General features: G+C 35.4%; 1 protein-coding gene across 1 annotated transcript in view; it reads left to right on the top strand.

Moving 5' to 3' along the window:
• ENPP3 (ectonucleotide pyrophosphatase/phosphodiesterase 3) overlaps window positions 1-23128 on the top strand; it is a 37934-nt gene extending 14806 nt beyond the window's left edge. The window contains exons 9-25 of the mRNA XM_065680859.1: window positions 51-160; window positions 1535-1600; window positions 2496-2568; window positions 3225-3333; window positions 3497-3625; window positions 5011-5042; window positions 7798-7925; window positions 9759-9825; window positions 10282-10369; window positions 11130-11299; window positions 11415-11466; window positions 12184-12338; window positions 15233-15368; window positions 15867-15944; window positions 17258-17390; window positions 19072-19228; window positions 20733-23128. Coding sequence (XP_065536931.1) covers window positions 51-160; window positions 1535-1600; window positions 2496-2568; window positions 3225-3333; window positions 3497-3625; window positions 5011-5042; window positions 7798-7925; window positions 9759-9825; window positions 10282-10369; window positions 11130-11299; window positions 11415-11466; window positions 12184-12338; window positions 15233-15368; window positions 15867-15944; window positions 17258-17390; window positions 19072-19228; window positions 20733-20906 — 1857 coding nt within the window. The 3' untranslated portion in view covers window positions 20907-23128. The remainder of the gene's footprint in view (window positions 1-50; window positions 161-1534; window positions 1601-2495; window positions 2569-3224; window positions 3334-3496; window positions 3626-5010; window positions 5043-7797; window positions 7926-9758; window positions 9826-10281; window positions 10370-11129; window positions 11300-11414; window positions 11467-12183; window positions 12339-15232; window positions 15369-15866; window positions 15945-17257; window positions 17391-19071; window positions 19229-20732) is intronic.
• Window positions 23129-23413: the final 285 nt, after the last annotated feature.

The raw sequence follows: 23413 nt of genomic DNA, 5'->3' as shown, positions 1-23413 counted from the left end.
CAGTGGTGTAAATGCCATAAAATCATTTTTTTTTGTGTCTTTACCTATAGGTTTGGCTGACAGCAATGTACCAAAATTTGAAAGCAGGTACCTTCTTTTGGCCAGGTTCTGATGTTCCAATTAATGGAACATACCCCACCTTCTACAGTGAATACGACGAGTAAGTGTTTACAGAACTTGTAGTAAATTCCTGTAAATTACTCCAAAAATCCAAATTGCCTTATAACAGTTGAAGGAAATTAAATGTAAGATTTTTAAACAACAGTTTGAGAGGTAAGTGCTTTCTCACATCCTTCTCACATATTATAAATAAACCATATTTAACCATAATTACCAATACTAGTTGAAATTTTCAAAACCATTTAGGGAATTTGCAATGAGAAAGTCAAAGGGTACTGTATATTCTTCTCTCCTCAACAGTTTTGAAAGTTTTAGTCAACTGCAATCCACTGATCTCCCACTAGGAAAAAATACCCTATAACTGATTAGTAGCCACTGCTGAGCTCTGCCGTTGATTACCAGATTTCCACACATAAAATCTACACATACTATACAGCCCTTTAAAATAGTTGTACTTGAGAATAAGCTTTCAGATAACTTCTACCATGAGACAGTGAACACAAACTTGGAAGTCACAGCACGAGGTTATAGGAAGCAGAAACTAATTGAAGAGAGGATGCTGGATAAGGAAGCTACTGAAAGAAAATGGACTCTAGATCAATTCCCTCTGGTCTTGTTTGTGTGTGATAATGTGCAGACTCCTGCTGAAAGATCTGTATGTTTTGTCTAGTTAATTCACAGGCTACGCACGTGAAAATATAGCGATTACCTTCATTGTATATATATTTTTTTAATATGGAAGACTTTTATTAATAAATTATTTCTAAATTTTCATGTTGATTTCAGTAAATATCCCATGATTCTGCACATTTACAAAGATAATCTAAAGCAAGTCTATAACTATAAATCTCTGTAGATAACAAAGGTTTTGCAGTGATATGCATTTAGTATAACAGCTGAGTACTGTAGGTAACTAACATAAAGCTTGCGCATGACTTTGGGAGAAAACAAAGCTATTGATGGGTGAATTCCTTCACAGGAGAAAAAACAGGACCTCAGAAAGATTTTGCTGGGTACATGCTTGATTTTAAAATATGAAAGTCCAAGGTTTATACATGCTGTAAAGAATAAAAATTATTCTGACTTGCACTTCAAGCTTATGTCCTGAACTTGAACTCTATTTTTTCATACATGTAATTATAAATGTGTGGGTAATCCCAGCAACATCACATGTTTGGGTTTGCTATATCTGGATCTGTCTAATTTAGCATTAAAAGTGAGTTACGTTAAATAAAAATAATAAACCTGATTGCTTGTAACTTGTTAAGATACATCCTTCTTGAAATCCGTATCTGTGACTTTACTACATGACTAAAGGGTGGACACTTTCTCTGTATCCTGGAATTAGAAGGGCTTATCAGAAAAGCCTTGTTAACATACTTTTGAGATTTTTCATATTTTTTTTTTCTTTCAGTTCAGTTACATATGAACAGAGAATTGCAGGAATATTGAAATGGCTTGATTACACCAAATCTGAGAGGTAACAGTAATATCTGTCTGATTTGTGAAACTATAGGTCAGAAAGATTTTAATGCTTAGCAATTGAAATTTCTATTTGTGTTTGTGAAACGTAATCTTCCTCAGATAATCTGCTGAACTTAAACCTGCTCTACAAGTACAGCTAGTCATTTAAATGATAAGATTGTAGATACTAAAGATGAAAAAGTGAACATATATCTGGATGGAATGTACTGTAATTTTTCTTTTATTGTTGTGTCTTTTTCCTTGGTGCATGGCCTAGAGGAAACATGAAACACGCAGTGTCTAGTCTAAGTGTATGGATGAAAGATCTTATAAGGAAGATATTGCACAAGAAAGGTTACATATCTGAAAGTAATTGCAGACAGTTATTCAGGATGAAAAGTAGATGTCTACTGATTGTGGTGCTCGACTTTGTGACATGTAACTAAATGCAATCTTTTATATGGTAACTTGTTAAAAAATTCTTAACATATTTGCGGTTAGGACATGCTCTTTAGAGCCTCACTGCTTAATCAGGAAGAGATCCTTTAGGCAGTAGTTACACTTATATCTCAAAGGAACAGCTTGCTTTGCTGTTTGAGATCTTGAAGTTTTTCTGAATGATTTCTGGATATGAATTAAAGATAGTGGATACTGTTTCTGAAATTATAATTTCAAATGGTCCAAGCTGATTAATTACAAAACTCAGAGGAAGCTGAACAATTATGTTTGCTGTGTGGACTTTTATTAAGGTTTAAAGACGTTATTTATAATTTGTCTTTAAGCTTCGTGTGGTTTTGTTTTTTTTTTGTTTGTTTGTTTGTTTGGTTTTTTTTTTTGTTTTTAATGAATGTTATTTTATTGCTGTCTTCAAATTCTCATAATATTCCATTCTTATTTATTTCTAACTTGAGGCCTGATTTCTACACTTTGTATATTGAAGAACCAGATTCTTCTGGACATTCATTTGGACCAGTTAGTGGTGGTGTAAGTATTTTTTTATGTTTTTCTAAATCACACTAAAAATGGTGCTGTACTATGAATTTAAGCAACTGTAAATCTGCTCGTGTAAATCAACTAGCAAAGAAGCATCCTCTGTGAATGGCTGCAGGGCAGGTAGTACTGGATTTCTCCCACATTACTTCAGTGGTGATCAGTGGTTTTCTGTAGGAAGTTTAAAATGACTATGCATGAGGGAAGGGCACCATGCCTTCTTGGGTGCTACAATGGTCTTATAGATAATATGTGTGTGTAAATATTTTTTGAACACTTCTCAATGTTAATAAAATGTTAGTATTCATCCTAAAAAAAATTGTATTTAATGTCATAAATCTGATTTTTTATATAAATTTGCGAATGAGGAACAAATTTGATCTGAATGTGTTTATCTTTTAATAAATGTATTGTAAAGCGCTTTTTTAAGGTAATGGAAAAAAATAATTGTGAGTCTGTAAATCACATATTCTGTGATAGAACAATGGAACTCTGCACATAATTAATGGTGACGGAAAAAGAAAAGAACAAGCAATGTTAAGAACCTGAAAACTGACAAAAACTATGGCTTTTCAAACTTTGATGTTTACACTTAAGTGAGAACTTGAAATCAGAAACAAAAATTCTAACAAAACTGGTTTATCTCACAGGTACTTAAAGCCCTACAGCTAGCAGATCAAGCACTGGGGATGCTAATGGAAGGACTTAAACAAAGAAACCTGCACAAATGTGTAAATGTCATTGTTTTAGCTGATCATGGTAATGTATATAGTTATTTTTTCAATGTAAATTTTACTGAGACATTGTTTTATTCGTCTGTGTAATATGTGTCCTTACTAGTTCTGATAGATTTTATAATTCATTTTATCTTCCTTGCCATATATTGCATATAAAAAATAGCTGTTTCTATATTATCCTTCAGGGATGGAGTCGACCTACTGCACACAGTTAGAATATATGACTAATTACTTTGAACAGATTGATTTCTACATATATGCTGGGCCTGCATCTCGCATTCGAGCAAGAAATGTTCCAGAGGACTACTATGCTTGTAAGTGTGGATCAATCCTGGGATTGCATAATCAATATAACAGGAACTAAATAAATAAATAGGGAAAAATGGATAATCAGTATTAACTAGCAGAGTGAACAGCTTTCTGTTCACTGAACCTGGCTTAAACATCCATGGAAGTTTTTTTAAGCTTTTGTTTGATTGTTTTCAAGAATGACCCCTTTAGGTGAAATTGAAGGTTAGAAAATCTTGTTGCAGACTCTGATTTGCATTTTCTTGGCATGTGGAAAGATCAAGTAAAGATCATTCCGTTGTTTTGACCTGGAACTTGAGGTCTTTTGTAACTGCATTGCTCTTCAGAGGTTTCTTGTGCAACATTGGCAGACTAAGTCTTTTCCAAGCGGTGACTATTTCTAACCATGTATACAAAGTTATGGAGTCTGAATTTTAGCACATTGGGATCTAAGCTTTGGTTAGGCCCGTTAGCTAGTATTACAAAAGAACACAAAATTGAAACCATGTGAGCTGACTGAGACTTGGAATAGATACTGTGCTACCAGACTGGAAAAAAAAAAAAAAAATCTTCAGACTTTCTGTATGCAGGAAAAGAAGGAAAGAGGTAAAACCATGAAAGTGCTCTATGAGGTGAGTTTCTAGAATTCATAAAGTATTCTAAAATGCATAATTCTTTCAGATCTCAAATAAAAGCTGGGATCCCATTGTACTTCTTTTTAATCTCTTCTAATTGTATTTATATTTGTAGGCACAGTATTTATACAGCATGAAGCAGGCTTTCCTTTGTTTAAGTAAAAGTCTAAGACAAGAGCAGAGTAATGAGCAGAAGAGAGAAAGATGATGGGTTTTATGTGTCTTAATGTAATTGTTGACTCCTTTCCTCTAATAGTCTTCCTTTTTCTGAAGGAATTTTCCTTCTGTGAAGTGCTCAGATTTGTTTTTTAGACAGCTAATGTCAAAAGGTTAAAATCAGTCTTTGAAATTATGGAAGGTGAAAATACTAAGATAGATTGAACTTTTCTCTGTGACTGCTGCTGGACGCACAAGACAAGTGTTCCAGGTCCAGTTCAGTGTAAAAATGGTTACATTTCAAACAGAGGTTATGTGGGGGAAGAAAATCTGGTTCTAATGGTGTGTCAGTTTTAGGTGCAGGCACTCATCACCCTGGCAGTTTTCTACAGTCTGTCTTGATGTGCCTAAAGTACTAGGTTCTTTCACAGGCTACCACACTTAGACAGTTGCCCTTGGAAACGTAACAGTCCTACCCATGGAAGTTTATGGCTACCATAATCTTTATGGGCTAATGAAGAAATTCAATTCTACAGACAAAAAGCATATTGAAACTTTTATGAGGCTTCAAACCTTCAGCTGTTTGAATGTATGTTAACTCATCTTTTCTTTTTCAACAGTTGACTCAGAAGGAATTGTTAAAAACCTCACAGTGAGTAAATATTTTCATAATTTTTCTTCATAGTTCCTCTTAAGAATCTGATAAAAAAGCACAGTTCCATGAAAAACGGAGACTACAGTGCCAGTTTAAATAGTGCAGTGTAGTTCTGAAAGCTGTCCAGAGATGGTGCACAAAGGTTTGCCATGGGGGATCCCTGTTCAGAAGAAAAGTTTTCTGTACTTTGTTTTGAAAGAGAAGAAGTGGATGGCTTCACATGGAGAAAGCAGGGTATATCTTCATTATAGAACAGTATACAACACAAAGATGTTTTAGATAGCAGGCATCTGTTAGCTCTGGGCCACAAGTACTGCACCCAGACTAGGTTAAAGCAACTTATCCACACAACAGAAAATGACATTGTAAAGCACATTGCCACAGGATGTTGTAGAGACTGAAAATATAAATAGATGGTGGGATTTTGGACAAATTAATGGAGGATAGGCCCGTAAGGGCTACTAAACAGGATCCATAAACAACCTCTGACTAAAGAAATCCCTGAAGCCTGGAGCAAACAGAGCAGGTACCAGAAAGAAGGTTCGTTCAGTGCTTGATTTGTTCTTAGACACTTTGTCTCTAAGTATGTAAGTAGAATGACTTAGACACTAAGTCTTTACCTGATTATGGAAATACTGGAGATCTGATTAGAAATAGAGTATTAGGCAAGATTGCCCTTTTGCAGTATGTCCCTTTTAGGATCTTTTATGACATACCACTTAAGTAATTGCAGTGCTTTTAGGTATGCTACACTACCATTGGGCCCCATACCAATATTTTTGCTTGGATCCCCGCCAGACTGTTTTGATGTAGCACTTCAGAGCAGGTCCAAGCTTGTCTGTGTCTCCCATGTAGACTATTGCTCCTTGTGGGTATGCTCTGTGACAGCTGAGCTCTGAAGGATGCAAACAAAGGAGTGCAGAAAGAGTGCAAAACAAAGGAACACCAAGCCTATATTTACTGAAAGGTGATAAATTTAAACTGCTTGCTCTCTATGTATTGCCATGATTTTCCTTTCTTTCCTTCATTGCCAGTTTGTTTTCTATTCTGTGACTAGTCCTAATCCAAGCATTAGACAGATGTTCCAATACTTTTAGAATAAATGTTCTCAGCTTGGAAAAATTCTGGCAGTCTCGGCTGGATATATTGCAGATAAATCCCCACTAGAGGTCTTCCTTCAACGTGTTGAACTCTGTTGTGCAATATTCCATGTAGATTTTTCTTGCCACTGAAGTCCAAAGGGCAGTGAGCGTTCCTTTTTAATGCTCTTGTTTATTTTTTTCTATATTCTGAATAAATAGGAACACATCCTTTATTCCCCTGTATCCAAAGCAGATGGAGGAGTAGGATATCAATAGCTGGGAATAGCAGAAGTCTTTTCAATGCAACATCCCTACCCCATTGTATAATATGGAACCTGTCATGTGAAAAGAGCAGTATTGTGAGTGGGATAGCACAATTTGCACGTTTTCTACCCTAGTTGAAACTGCAACTGCTAATAGTTACAGAGATGTCACATCTCTGTCTACTAAAAACAACCTGGTATCAGGACACCTCCTCTTTCCTTTTTATTCATAAAACTTAGTGTATTTTTTCCCTTTCAGTTCTTAGAATGAGGGCTTTGGGCAGTGAAGGATACAAATACAAAATATTTGTATATTAATTGCCAATCAATAGACATAAGATCATATTATATATTGATTTTCTCTATTTTTCCCTTTAGTTAGATTATCCTTTGTAGAATGACTACCTCTCCTGGGCTAGCAAATCCACTGAATCCTTATTTTTCATGTTCCTGGATTCTACTATGCTTCTTTGATGGCTATCCAAGCACGTTTTCTCAAATTTCAGCTGTTAATGTCATTCTGTGCAGGGTATACGATTCTAGTACTTAGAGGTAAAGGTGTCAGATCAGACTCCAAGCATGCTGTAGTTCGTACTGCCTATGTGGTGAAACAAGTCCACTTCCCTAGCTTACCCAGCTTCCCAGCAGCTCTTTCCTCAGCATTTTAGATGTTCTGTTTTGTCACAGTGCTGGATTCCTAACCAAGACCAACACATCTGAAACATTGCCATGATGCTTGCAGCCAGCTGGAATAGCTCCTGATGGCCATATGTCATTAAAACTTTGCAGTGTGTCGTATGGTTGTCATTAGGCTCTCAGTGCTAAACTCATTCATGGTGTGCCTGCTAACACAATAGTTATATTACCACATTAAATGTGGATGTGAAAGATAAGACCTTTAGCTAATAGCTAAGCACTGGACATTTATGTGGCATAAATGTTCAGTCTTGCAGCTAAAACCCTAGGCTACGCTACATTATATATACTTGCTTTTCTTTGTTATTAATTGAACGGTAAAGTAACAGAAGATGGCAGAAATAAACTGCCAAGGAACTTTCTTGTCGAGTGTAATCTTACATACTAGATACCAATGATATTAGGATGGACATATAGACAAAAGAATACTACTAAATGTCCTTCAGCCTTAAGTGTACTTTTACCACATTATCTGTGAACTTGCTATACATATTATAGCAATATATTTTCAAGCAGTTCCAAAAAAAGCCACTTTTCCTTCCATTGCTTCTTGGGCCAAAAAGAAGATCTGCAAGTTATCTGAAAAGCTATCCGTGAATAATGTGCTTTGTGCTTACATTCCTGTCACTGAGGTAGCTGTGATAATTTTGAATGGTGGTTTATTTTTGAAACTGAGCAAAACTCATGACAATGCTCTTTCCTCTTGCACAGTGCAAAAAATCCCCTCAGCACTTCAAGCCTTATCTGAGTCCTGACTTGCCAAAACGACTCCACTATGCTAACAACATTCGTATTGATAAAGTTAATCTTTTGGTGGATCGACAGTGGCTGGCTGTGAGGTATTATAATTTGTGGAACTGTTACCTTATCTTTTTCATTCTGTTTTCATCCTTTTAATTTCCTTCCCAGGTGCCTCATTTCCTGCTTTGCTTTAGACTTGCTACGTTTCCATGTTTTTTGCCTTTAAACCCTTACTATATGTAAAAAGGAAACACGCCTTATACATAAAGCCAAGAATGTATTATTAGTATGATTCAAATCTTAACATTGTAATAAAAGAATTATCATTACTCTGGATCAAATTTTTACAGAAAAAAGGAAAGCAAAAGAAAACAAGGAAATTAATATTTTTACACAGAAAAAGTCTCAAAAATAATGCAGTTAACATTGTTGTACAAAGCCTTCCGGGTATCTAGCCTTTTCCTGGCTTTACAGTCACCTCTCCACTGCCCTTCTGAATCCTCAGGTTGATGGCTTCAGTCTGGTACATGTGTTGATATGGCCAGTAACCAGCATTATGAGTCCTTTATCAAGAGGAATATGATGTTGATGTTTCTTCTTCCTTACTCTATGATCTGAATTGGGTCCTTCCTGTATGTATGCTACCCCTATAGCTTGCTCATTCCTCACTGGCCTGAGAGTTAACATTGCATCTCAGTTCACTAGATATGGTGCATTCTACATGTATTAGATATTTGTTTTTTATTCTCTTTCTTACCTCTCTAAGTTTGGTTTTACTCAGTTCCAGATCTGTATTTCCTTAATTGACCACTGGTGAGTTCAGAGCCTTGGAGTCTCCATTCTGTACAGAAACTGTATCTTTGCCATGCAAAGATAAGCTGATATGATAACAAATTAGACATAACCAACTTGGCATTACAAAAAATTGCTGTAAGAGCTGAACAATAAAACAAAATAGCTCTGGGCAAGTCAAGAGCAGTTCAGAAAAGCCTTAGTCCTGAGGCTTTGAAAACTCAATACAAATCCTGTGGTGCTAGTAGCAGTACTGTGTTTACTGAGCTAGAGTGGTGTAGTAGGTTGGAATTTCCTGATTGGAATGAGCCTGCTTGGAATTTCAAGGCTATTCAATTGGTAAAAAATGCCTGATTAATATATGACTTGATTATTTTGATGCAACCGAATAATCATTCTGGACATACAAAAAGAAATACCCTGTGAAAAATCTTGTATTTACCCTTTTTAAAACTATGCTCAAATGTTCTTACACCTCTAAAAACACGATGCATGTGCTTGACAACTGTACATTGAATCAGTATGTGATGACTACCTCTTTATCCTCTCATGTATCTGAGCAACGGGTAAATTAAAACAAGTGTTAGTCATTATAAATCAGACTATTCTGACATGTTATTAATTCTATAACCCCTCCCACACATCCACATCCCTCCTTCACCGTTTAGAATCCATGATGAAAATGCACTGTCTTGTAGGACAGAATACCTTGCAGTCTTATTTATGTTGTTCCACAGAGACTAATAGCAGAGTTCTCACATTTTAAGTTCTATATTAAAATGCAGATAGCACAGAATATAACTGAGAAAGTTTTCCTAAGCAGATTACACTTGTTCTGAAACTTGAAGCAGGGTGAAGGCCTCAGTTCAAAAATAGCCATTTTTTCAATCCATTTTGAAAACATCAGTTCACTGTGCGCTCAGTAACTACCTAGGATTATATATTTCTGTCCATAGCAATTTCTGTTACAGTAGAAAGAGAACTTCATAAAAGTGAACACTGGATAAGCAAAAAATGCTACAATATAATGTGAGAGTCAGTTCTTCAGACATGATACAGAGTCCATTGAGTCAGGATGACTGTTATTAACTGGTTCTATTTGTGCTATTTTTATTTACACTATGATGGTTTCTCCTTAGGGACAGAAGTTACACATACTGTGATGGGGGTAACCATGGTTATAACAACCAATTTAAAAGTATGGAGGTAAGATGATTTCTATTCAAGTCTTGCACCTTCTTATATAGAAAATCACAAGGTACTAGATGAACCACCACAATATAGAATATGTGATAGTTTTTGCAGTGTGCATTTGTTGATATGGTATTGTTACTGGTTGTTGCAATGAAAACATATAAAAGTGTGAATTTGAAACATAGCAAACAATAATTTTTGTAAGCAGCAAAATATTAAAGACCACCCCAATTCATTATATAGTTTAAAGTACCCTGAGAAATGAGTTTCTATTTTGTGTTTTTCTTCAAATTCTATGCAATGGGAAAAAAAAATGCCTTCTTTACCAGAACAATCCTGTATTTTAAGTTTTAATGATTGTGGAAAGACTACATTTTTTTTCCAGTGTCCCTGTTCTGTAAAATGCAAACGAATTGTTTTTTAATTTGGATTCCTTAAGATAACAACTTTTTTTTTATTACAACCTAGGCTATATTCTTAGCATATGGCCCAAGCTTTAAAGAGCAAACTGAAGTGGATGCTTTTGAAAACATCGAGGTTTACAACCTTCTGTGTGGTGAGTAGAAGCAATCTAGTACTTTATGTGATAAATCAACAGTGTTTTCAAATACCAAACTAAAAGAAGAGTAACTGAAAATTGAATGTACTCATTCAGAAGCTAGGTTTTTTGCACAAAAGACTGAAGCCATGCTCTTTTGCTTTATGTGCAGTGCTAAAAGATTAACTGCCCTAAATTGTTACACTTTGAAGTTTGTTTCTGATTGCACAAGAATTCCACTAAACAATCAGAGAGAAGAACTCCTGACACATGCGCTTGCTGTTGAAATGACGCCTGTGGAATAACTGTAGGATAAGAGTCTTGCAGAGAGTTACTGCTCTTGCTCATAACCCAAGAAGGACCATTGCAGTCCCCACAGTTAAGTATGAGCCTCAGAAAGTATGGATTAAGGCATCGCACAAAAATGCAATAAGCTAGTATGCTTCACAATGTGATGCATTTGCAGTCAATCACATTTGTATTCTGCATTACATCATCTTATCTCATTAATGTTATGGCAATGTATAAAACTGTATCAACAGTACTCAAATGCATAATTATGAAATCTTGGTGCAGTGGAAGGTAGCAATGAGCCTTCATATCTAGAAAATTGGAAGTTGATGGTAGTAATTACTATAATAGTTTAAATAACAGAATAAGCTATTTCTTCTCTATTTAGAATGAATGCATAGGAGCTACGCAGAATTGGAGAGATAATGACTTTTTAAAATGCCATTTAGTCTTAAAATCTGTTTATAAATTTCAAATGTTTCAACAGATTTGCTGCATATAACACCAGCGCCAAACAATGGAACACATGGCAGTTTGAATCACCTCTTAAAAACCCCTTTTTACAATCCTTCACATGCAACAGAAGTCTCATTTCCTTCTTCATGCCCAGTTTTCCGTCTGACTCCTATAGATGACCTGGGATGCACATGTATGCATGTAAGTAGGGACTTCTGGGATCTTTAAATCTTCTTAGTCAAATGTGTTCTCTTTTTGTTTGGGTTTTTTCCTATGTTCTGGATTCATTCTGAATGATTCTCTTATTCTTTTACAGATATCAAATATTTCAGTATTAAATGAGAGGTTAAATCTCACTACAGAAGAAAGTAAGTAGCAAGAAATGAAAAGGACAGCAGTATTTTTAAATCTATGCCTGGTTTACATTTTATATTATTGGTTTCAGTGGAAATTTTTGCAATATTAACTACAATTTAAAGTGAAGTAGGAAAGCCAAATTAGAACAATAACTTTTTTCTATTTTCTTTCTTATTTCTTTAAACAATGTTAATTGATACTATTAGAGCAACATTCATGATTCCCATTGAAATCTAGCAAAAAAACCATACAGGTTTCAGTGGTCCTTGGAGAAAGCCTGAGCACTTCCAGGCTATATGTCATAACTCGTTCCCCACCTTGGAACCACGACTTTGCCTTTCTCTGATCAAAAATTTCCATAGCTATTTCTGTGTGCTTTTTTATGGGGTTTCTGGAAATTTTAGGAACCACTGTAATGCTTCCTAGACAAATAAGATGTAACTTTCACACCACTGGCAAGATAAGTGAAAAAAAATTATATTTATATGAAATCGCAGAGAAACAAGTCTGATATATTACATTGACTTTTGTATGTTAAACATACATGAAAACTGTTGTCTGCAATTTTTTATTCCACTCAAGCTAAGAGCTGAAACACATGCCTGTGTTTACCTTTCATTTTATTTGTATTTACTAATGTTTTAATCTTTTTTTTCTGCTCTCTTAAACCTTTTTACCATGCAAAATGTTATAGAAGAATGAATCAATAATCGTTGTTTAAATTCTAGTTAAGGAGGCAAACACATATCATTTGCCATATGGGAGACCCATAGTTCTTCAGAAGGAAAATGTCTACTGCCTCCTTTCCCATCATCAGTATGTGAGTGGATACAGCTATGATATCTGGATGCCACTGTGGACTGCATACACTGTGAATAAGCCTGTATGTTGTCAAATATCTTTACTATTCATAAATATGTAATATAATGGATTGAAAATGTAATTTGTCAGCAAAGAATCCTGGTTAAGGACTGATGGGTATTATGTGACTAAGGATGTTCATTTTCTTTCTGAAAAAAAAATTGATATCTTTTAAATTTCAACTATCTTAAAATACTATTTAAAAAAGTGGGAATGGCCATCTGTTAGGGACGCAAAAGATAAAAGAATAGAGCTGCTGGTAAGTTGGTTCCATGAAGCCTGTTTTGTAACAGGTTGTCAAGACAGTATTCCAACTTGCCTGTCAATTCCTGAGGAAAAGCAGTCTGTGATTTCCAAAATCAGAAGCTTTTAAGCTTTCCTACAAATATCACAATCTTTTTCCTATTATCAAACCTCTGTATAAATCCGCAAGACAGTTTTTTCTAATGCATATTTCTGTATATTCTATTAATTTGCTGTCTATTACATTACATAATTTCTGAAAAACATAATTATGGCTGAATCAGTCTCTGAGAGTTCAAGAGTATGTGGCTCTGGAATAAATCGTTGGAGTTTTCATGGTCAGTAAATGAAATAAAATTCATGGGGCTAACTCCCCCTATAATTTGACCCTTTTTCTAAGTTGCCATGAGGAAATACTCTTTGACTACTGAAAAAAGATTCCTGGAGGTGGCTGAAGTTGACATGACAGACCACAGCAGATGCTTAAATTTTGTCTTGGAATGCTAATAATTCATGCTTCCCAACATTAATTACAAGCTCAGCAAAAGACAATGACCTGTGTCAGAAAAGGTAATGCACGATGTGATAGGAAAAGCTATTTTTAATTGTAACTGCTTTCTTCAGAAGACATTACAGTTCTTTAACTTGAAAGATGAAGAGCCAAAAAGGGCTAAAGGTGTTGAATTGGTGATGAATCTTTTCTTTTGTTATTCTGAGTTTTGAAGAGATCTCATTTCTTAGTAAATAAGCACTTTCAACAGCTTCTTTGAGAATCATTCTAATCTTATGGATAGATGATCTGTTTGAAAATAACTTACTCCTCTATTTTGAGGAAAGGAAATGAAAAGAGGTTTAGTAGAGTGAGTATATCACTTCCGTTAGCAATATAGCTTGCAATCTGGGGTTACATTAACTGTTGATCCCATTGTACTTAAAGGTGACATAGACATAACTATGAGAGATCTCATCTCTCAACATCTTTTGGTATTGTTTACTTGATGAGTTGTAGATTCTTGAAAAAAACCCTGAAATTTTCTTGAGAGGTTGCCTTTTTGTATTTTGAGACATCATAAATTCATGATGAATTCTTATCTCTCCAGTTGGAGAATTTTCTCCTGTGATGTCCAATGGAAATAGCCATAAGCAGTCTTCTCCTCCGAAATGTATGAATACAATGATGATGTATATGTGACAGACAGACAGATCTAAAACACTGACCTCCCACCTTGGCATTTGGATTAGAGATCGTAGCTCATATAGACAGCTTCAAGAAAAGTGAAATAATAAGAAGAGAGTTGAGTGGTGTCCTCATCACTTCAAGTTTGAGAAAATGTGAATGCTATTAAGAACCCACATTCATAATAGTGGTCAAATGTAGATTTCCTCCTGTATTTGGATAACATTAGGTGTGACCACTGTATTTAATAAGAATGAAGTTCTCTTCAGGACAGTCCTTGGCATGTTTACTCAGACCTTTATTACTTTGATTCAGGTTTCCCTTTGGAGACCATAAAGAAGTTGAAGTCATTGTTGATTACCACAGCTCAATTGTTAAGTTTAAAATATTGGTTTCTTCAGCAACCCTGGTCTAGTAACCCTGCCTTATTGATTTAGACACTAGAAAGGACAAAATGATCAAATGAATTGGGTATCAGTTTTGTGTTGAGATTTATGTTTGCTTGACAATTTCAGCTTATCTGTTCAGGTGTCAAAGTCAGTATTTTGTCTTTTATATTTCATTCCATGTGATATATACAATTTCCATTAATATACAACCTGATCATAATACGGGTGTCTACAGGAATTCTCATATAAGTCACTAAGTAAGTAGATCAAGGAGTACGAAGAGGCACAAAAAGAACATTCCAGTTCTTTTTTAATGCTTGGTCTTAGCCGATCAAAATAAACAATGTAGTGAAATTCAATTTAGACATTTTACTACCATTTATAAAAGTATAAGGCAAATAAATATGTTCTATTACCAAAATGAAAATAAATTACATGTAAATCGGTATGAAAAAGAAGATCCAGTTAAACACAGAAAAGCATATCCTGGTGTTTTAGTTAATGATAGCATAAAACTATGGTAATGTTTAAAGAAAAAAAAAAAAGTAAAGGTTATAGAAACAATTGTACTCATCGTAATCACTTTTAGCCAGGTCTTAGCTGGCGTGCATGCTAACACGTCTCATTGAAGCTAGCCAGTAAAATATAGCGAATTTACTGAATGACATTATTTAGCCTCAACTCTTCAGCAGAACAGACTTTTATTATGGAGATAGATAGTATTCTCAGATGGTAAGATGAGTTGATAGCTTCATCTTTATATACTAGAGGCTTTCCAGGAGGATGTGACATCAATTTGGTGTTTCCAGAAATATGTAAAAGTGACAAATGAGCCAAACTTGTCACCTGTTTTTGCCTAAGGTATAACCTTATTTTGTTACTGCAATTTTACACGCTGCATAAGGATTTCCCTGAATTACCTAAAAACAGAAATAGAGGAAAAACACTAGGCGGAAAACATCAGTGTCCGTTACTTGCATTGACCTGATTCACTGTGAAAATAGGAGAAGATTCAATGAAGTCTGTTCTAGAAAGTTAGAATCGTACAAGGCACTGGGTTAGCCACAGCCGTGGGTGTAATATTTTCTTTTTTATCCCTTTTCACAGGAAAGCACATCTCCTCTTCCTCCCACTGTTTCAGACTGTCTGCGGGCTGATGTTAGAATCCCTGTTGCTCGGAGCCAAAATTGTTCCAACTACCCAGAAGGGCTGACCTTCACCCGCAGTTTCCTCTATCCTCCCAGTGAGCATGGTTCTTTTTATAGCTAGAGCTTAGAAAGTCTTAATCAGCTGGATGTGGGTTTATGTTTAAACATATACCCAAGCACCAAAACAAACTTCTTCGGATCAGCATGTTGGGCAGAAAAAGGTTTCCAGTGTTTGTAGACTGACCAAAAACAGGGCAACTGCTACTTGTATCTAAATATTTTCAGTTTAGAACATTAAAGTCTTTCTTTTAAAAATGGAACAATGTGGTTGAAAAGATGTAAAGGGTTGGAGTAAAGGGCTGTCCCGCTTCCTCCATATGAATATTAATTTCCTGTTGTCAAATTTGATAATCACTTTATTGAACAGACTGTATAAATAGATTTAGAAATATGTTTGCAGTAGGATCATACTAATGCTTAAATATAAAATGTAGTTTTATTATTGTACCTGCAACTTATAGTGGCATATGAACCACATTTCTTTGTATATTTATTTAATTTCATTAATTTAACTTTTTTTGCTTGTTGTATAGACTTAAATTCATCTGCTCTTGAGCAGTATGATGCCTTACTCACCAGCAATATTGTTCCCATGTATAGAGCATTCAAAGGTAGGTTGCAAAGTTTTGCTTAATTTTGATTAATTTTCTGTAATTATGGCTCTGGATTTGATAAAGCTAAGACAAGAACCTAAAAATATGAATGCACACCTGCATTATATCCAGATCTTGTGCAAATATATTTAGAACTTTTTAAAAGTAGATGTTTGAAATGTTAAAATTCACCTACATTATTATTTTTTTTTCCTGTATATAGTCCTGTCTGACCCCTGTTAGGTGTACCTGTTCACCTTTGAATATTCCCTTCATCACCCATGTGCTCTCCTAACAGGAAATGCTAGCTATGAAACTCTCATGAAAATGTCCCCTTGGGAAATACTCAAGGTCAATGAAAATGGCACTTCTTCTTTCCTTTTGCAAGGTCTCAAGACAGGACAAAGTCTGTAAAGAATGCCCTGATACAGTGCCTGTTTAATCAAGGAGAATCTCAAACCAAACAATATTAATCTTGGAATATTTACTTCATCAGATTTTTCTCATTTCTTATTATACAAGTGCAGTAAGCTCATTTTCTTAGACAAAGGATAGAAAGAGGAAATGCTTAAGGAAAAAGCTGTAGGAAAAGCAATGATGTAGCTACCTTTCTGATGCATTCAGACCTCATTTATTCTTTTGCTCATGCCCTTTAAAAAAACAAAGATCCAGAAAACCTAAGTGGCTTTCGTCTTCCAAGTAAATCAGACATGAAAAATCAAATTTTCCAAGGAAAATTGTACAAGAGATTTAAATTTGCAAGAAGTTGCTGTGGACTATAAGCAAGAGGTAAATCAACCCTCAACCCCCCAAATGTATCTTGTTATTTTTGCAATGATAGCTGTAAAGAGATGAATAATGTCACTAGTTTATATCCTACAAATTGTATTTTCTCAACATCTGTGGAATAAATCCCATTGTCTAGTGATATTTGACATGAGTTCTGTAGAGTTAGACTAGCTCTCAGGTGGTAAATATTCCTCTTACAAAGCATTATCGCAGTTCCTACTAACTGGTACAGTTGCAGGTGCTAGCAGACAGGGCAGAAATTAATGACCTCTTAGCTCTAAAATTGTAGCATAGGCTGCAGATCAAATGCATTATCTCCAGTAATGTAATGGGCCTTGCAGACCTATAATAGCATTTACTGTGCCTCTCTCAACCTTTGCTGAAATACAAATTTTGCATAGCAGTGTTGATTTTACAGGCAGTTTAGATTGAAACTTTTTATTATTCATCTACAGAAAAAAATAAAGGTTTCTTTTTCTTCTTTAGTGATGAAATAACTTCAAATTTATGTTAAATATGCTTATATTTTGTTTTAATGACAGACGTATGGGACTATTTCCATAATGTGCTTCTTCAGGAGTATGCTAGAGAAAGGAATGGAGTAAATGTTATCAGTGGACCAGTGTTTGATTACAATTATGATGGCCATTTTGATACTTTTGATGAAATTAAACAGTAAGTACTTGGAAAAGCCAGAAGTCAAATCCCAGATTATTTTCCACTGTATTTCCACACAAACAAGCTTCTATTCAAAAGCAAAAAGTATCATGGAGAAGAGAGTATGCATTTTATTACACTTCATCCACTGTTATTCATAGAACAGCAAACACTCTTGCAAACAGATACAATACTGTAGAAGTTGAAGTTCCAGTAAGAAGCAAAAAAGCTTTGCAGTTATCTAGGTACACATGCACAGATACAGACCAGTAATGTGTTTCCCAAGCTTATGTCTAGATTTTTGGGCCTCTGCAACAGAAATACTGGAAGAATATATGACATCTAAATATACAGAACATTTGCTTAAGCATAATTTTCTCACTTTCATGTCGTGCTCACTCACCTGTTCATTGTTTCTCCCTGTTGTCTCAAACTGGTGTGTTTTATCAAAGATCAGATTTCTGTGTTTGCCATCACTGAATCATATAATTGGGAATGTAAAATGTAACGTTCCTAAGCAGTACCTTTGCATAGCTATGGTTTACACAGGTCACTTGAAGGCCTGACAAGTTCTAGGCAAATTTTAGCGAGCTCTGGTAGCATAACAAAATACATTTAAAAATCTATGTGTGAGTAGAAACAGGAATAAGAGAAGATTTACATTAGAAGAAATTCTGTGAAAGGGAAATATAAATGATAAAGACCAATTATTTATGTTAATGAAAGAGGAGAGAAGGAGGAAAAAACAGAATAACAACAAAAAGCTTAGATTGTTCCAAATATAGGGAAAATGCCTTGCTTAGATTGTTCCAAATATAGGGAAAATGCCTTGTGACAGTAAGAACACTTATGTAGTAGAAAAGTGCTGGGAAATCTGCACAACTGAATATGTCACTGGAGATATTTTATTCGAGGCTAGACTTAATACCACATCTGTCAAAAATGGTTTGAGAATGGGAAAATCAGCTCTACCACGAAGTAGGAGGATGGAAGGGAGGAGAGACTAGAACTTCCTTCCAAGCAGAATGCTGTAATACCCAGCTAACCGCATAGTGTTGTCTACAGTTTGGAATAAGCATGTTTTGTTCAGCATGGTTAGTCGGTTATATGAAGCAGTACAATGATTTCAGTGATGGTGTTTTGTTGAATACTGAAGCTGTACAGCAAATTTGGAAAGCATTCAGCTCCTCATAAGTTTATATACAAAAGTGACCATTTTACAGAATAGCCCGAAAAGGGAGACAAAGACATTTTCATTCAGGTGTCCTAAACTGGCTTCTATAGAACACAACGACAAGACTGTCCTGCCATTTCTTGCTGTCAAGAAACCAGAAGCTAGTTTTCTCATTACTCTTTTCCTATTATGTTTGAAATTATTAATGTAATGAAGGGCAGATACAATGCTGTATCCTGCCTCTTCCAGATGTAGAAGTGTCCGGCTTTGGCAAAACAGTGTTGACCATGTAAGCAATCCTGTTGGTTTCAGTGTGAATGCTGTATCAATAGTACTAATTCATGCATGTTCGGCTATTCGTGAAATAAATAGTGAGGCTGTCTGTCCCATCAGGTATTTATTTAAATTATAAAATAAATAAAAGTCACGTAGTAGTGGAAGATCTATGCCGAGATACATTCTATAAATTACTAATGGCATCAATAGTTCAAATACTTGATAAATCAATTAATGTTTGTTTTGTAGGCATGTAAACAATACAGAGATCCCTGTCCCAACCCATTACTTTGTGGTTCTGACTAGCTGCAAGAATAGGTCCTATACTCCACTGGACTGTTCAGGCTCCTTGGATGCTTTATCTTTTATCCTTCCTCATCGACCTGACAACACTGAAAGCTGCGCTGTAAGTATATTTTCATGCTCCTTTGTGCCAGTGAGCTTTGTGTACTGGTTCCCAGTAGGATCTATTCCTCTGGAGAATCTTTAGAAGTCTTAAGTGTTTAATTAATTCATTCCACATGAGTTGAGAGCTGAAGTGATGATTAGGAGAGTAAGAAGCTCCAGAAGAAGTAGCTGGAAACTAGTGAGCTGATAGGAAGCAAGGAAGAAGAATAAAGAAGGGTTTGATAAGGGGACTTGAGAATGCTGGCACTTAAGGGCTGAGAACTGTAGCAAACCTAACAGGGTGATCAGATAGCTTTATGGAAAGCTGCAGGACAATCTTTCTCCACAAGTATTAAAGGACTTTGAGTGTTAATTCCTTCAGTGTAGCTTGAAGAGTTCCTACAATCCTTTGTTACACCTCTATTAGAAATTAGACATTAGGCATTTAGATGGATGATTCTGCAGTTGAAATTCATACTTAAATTAAGTAAAATTCATTCTTAACTCCAACAGTGTAAATCTCATGTTTTGTAGCAAACAAATAAGTTAGCTGAGTGTAATATGTATTGTTAAACTAGCTCTCTGTTCTGTAAACTATGGGATGCAGAAGGTTCCTTAGCTCAGTGTGCATATTACAGTCTCCCCATACAAAACATAGCTGCACAGAACTGACCCTCAAAGCAATACAATTGTGTTGATTTTGTTTATTTATAACTTTGAACTCATAAGTGCATCTTAGAAACAAGCTGTGTGTCATGTGTCTCCCTATCACACACTTGTGGTGTGGATAATCCACAGTTTCTTTCTAGTAATCTTTTTGGTAGTTGAGAGTTGATGAAATATACAATATTAATAATTTGGATGAATTAGTCTTTGTACTTTAGAATTTAACATCAGTTATTTCTAAGTTTATCAGCAAACCCCAAATATTGTAGTTTGTATTCATTGTGTCTTGCAGCAATGAATTTAGAGAACCTTTGTGTCAGAAGCAGATACTGTTAATGGAAAAGCGAAAAACCCTTGTAGTAAAAGAATTGAACAATAACATTTTTGACTGATTAGTGCTTACATTTCTGCTCTTTTCCCTGTCTATCTAGCAATTGTTATAGCTGTCCAACAATCAAGACTGAGGTGCTGTAAGGACTTTGTTCAGGTTCTTAGGTGCCTGTTTGGCTAGCCTGAGCACTGCAGCTAATTTATACTGTAACCAAAAATATCCTTCCTTGTGTGATTAATACATGACTTGACTTTACCTTGTAGTCAAAAATCTTACTTGCCATTTCAGCATAATCTTGCTTCTCCTTTGCTTTGGAGCTGGGGAGAAGGGACATCCATTTGATTCTGTTTAAATGAGATCTGTAAATGCAAGTCTGTAAAGATGGCTAGAGAACCGGAACGGAGTTTTATCAATTGGAGGCCTTTAGTCTGTCAAACCAGTTCAGACACTTCAGACACTGGTTATTGTCCAATACCACTCCAACACAGTTTGTGTGTTTGAACATTGTTCTTATTTGTTTTGGCAGGAAAATAAGACACTGTCTGAATGGGTTGAAGAGAGAGTTCAGGCTCATTCTGCCCGTGTTCGGGATGTGGAGCTGCTAACTGGACTTGATTTTTACCAGGAAAGAAAGGAACCTGTCTCTGAGATCTTGCAGCTAAAGACATTTTTGCCAACATTTGAGACTGAAATTAACTGAGTATCTGTTAGAAAATTGTCAGTGTTTCGAAGAAGGCAAATTTTAAGTGATTTAACTTAACTTTCATTGCTGAAGGAAGTAGGAAACATGAGTACAGCTCTTCCCTAGGAAAACACATTTAGAGGAGCAAATTTCTCCTTTCAAATTTGTCTACTGCAGTCAAGTGTTTAGTGTGAACTGCATAAAAATTACCTAAAGTAAATTAAATCATCACTGCTGATCCAGGCTATCAAAACAGAGAATATTTTACCAGTAGTGGTTTGTAAAAACTTCCTAAAGGATCATGTTTCATAGTAGAGAGACCCCAGAATTGTAAACTGTATAAAAATTATTTCTATAATGGAGTGGAAAAGTGAAACAGTTTGAGAGTGTGTGTGTTTTTTTGACATTGTGTTTATCAGAAAGTTTATGGTTATCTAATATGAGTATGTTCTGAAGTGTTCGAAATTTCTCTTTCTCACCTATTAATTCACATGGAAACTGCTATTATTAAAAAAATCATATTCAGACTCACAAAAAGTTTGTATATAGTGGAAATACCTTCCATGATCATGCCCTGTGTTTTTCACTCGGGTTAATTCATTATGCTAGTAACAAGTGAAGTTAGAATAAATGAGTTGTACCCCTCAATCTTAAAGCATTCTGAACACGAAAAGGTAAAAGAAATGCTCTAGCCAGAAGAATTTTGTCTGGATATTTACCAGTATTTGCAACAATTTTTAAATGTCTGTCAATACCTAAATGTTTGTGTTTATTTTTAAATAGTTAAATCTGAGTTTAGAGCACAAAATTAGTAATCACATCTGAAAAATAGGCAGTGTTCCTTTCTGTAAAGGCTTTATACATAGTGACTCTCTAGCTCACACTGTTCTGTACGCCTACCAAGGGCAGGTAAGTGGGACAAAGCAGTGGAAATCCCCAGATTCTGCTACTACAGAAAGGTTACATATTTCTCCACTGAACATGCTGCTAAGCACAGGTATGAATAACAACAGGCAATTACCCATTTGTCTGATTTACAGGAACAGTGAGGGAGTTTTAAAGAAGCATGTCAAAGAGTGTTTCAATCTGTAACTAGTTGTGGACTGAAGAAGATATGTCTGTTTAAAAAAGAGAGCTTTAAATACATACATAAACAAATCAATAAAAATCACAGGACATTTTTTCTCCCACATCTCAGATGATCAGTGTGTGCACATACACTCCAAACATGCTTAGCAATCAAGGTGTGGGACGGACCACGCTGAATGTCAAGATTTGTATATTCGGTTAAACCGTTACACCATCTCCTTGAACATGGAATTATATTTCATCTTGCAGCACTGTGGCATCTGAGTCTATCCATCTAAATCAGAGACTTATGCTAAATGCCTCAATTAAGAATACAACTGATTTTTCACTTCATACTAAATCATACCCTAAATCTAGTCAATGACTCTACATAACAGAAACTAATCTAGGCATGTAAATCAACCAGTCTAGAATCATAAAATTAATTTCAAAAATTAGAAGAAACAGTTTTTTAAGAGTATAATATTTGGCATGTCTACATTAGCAATTTAAAGTAGAATTAGCTTGACTGATGTGATTGTTGTGATTTGATATATTTAAATTTGAATTAACACCCATATCACCAACCATGGCAGCAATGCAAGCTTCAGGCCAATACTCTGGCTCAATTATGAAAGCAAATTTCTTGTGTAGATATGCCTTTGTGAACACTCATGTTTGAATTATGTATATCTCTGAGTACCTGCATGATGACATAATGTCTTTGAGGTTTGCCTAGACTTCTGAAAATTAATTTTATCCATGCTATTACCTGTGACAGATACTGGGCTTATATAGCAGCAAAATTTATCTGCTGTCATCCTTCACAAGATTCTTTAATGTTCTTCTTTAGCCTCACCCCACAAAGATACCCTACCCCGCTAATAAAGGTTGACCCCTTCTGTGTAAAGATCCCTGCCTATCAAGCTGCCAAAACCTGTTTTTCTTGTTCAGTATTTGTATAGTATCTAGCATAAGAAGATCCTGATCACATATTTGGGTTTTACACAGACTTTTATGATAATGGAGTCAGAAGTTGCAGTTACTGTAAGAAAGCAAATATGAAAGTGGTTTTGCTATAGTCATGTTTATTTCCTCTACTATTCATTCAGCTGTCATAATATTTAGTGCTCGAAAACGTACTGCGTCATTTACAGATAAAAGTATGGAGATTGCATAGGAATATCTAAATGAAAATTTTCTGTGAGCAAAGGACTTGCTTCTCAGCTCTTTATTTTTCCTTTGGCACTGATGCCTGGGTACCCTCTTCGCATGGCAGGGTCTCCACCTTTCTCAGGGCCAATTCTGTATGCAGTATCATGCAGCTTCTGTCACACCCTGTGACACAAACTCTGCTACAAACTGCTTCTTGACAGCATTGTGTTCCCTCTAATCTCCAGAGACTGTAATGCCCGTGTTAGTTGATCATGTGGTTTCACAGGCCTCCTTAAATCTGT

This window comes from Lathamus discolor, chromosome 5, assembly GCF_037157495.1.
Source record: "Lathamus discolor isolate bLatDis1 chromosome 5, bLatDis1.hap1, whole genome shotgun sequence".
NCBI lineage: Eukaryota > Metazoa > Chordata > Aves > Psittaciformes > Psittacidae > Lathamus > Lathamus discolor.
The sequence above is the reverse complement of the archived record's forward strand: the minus strand, read 5'-3'. Positions and strand labels throughout refer to the sequence as shown.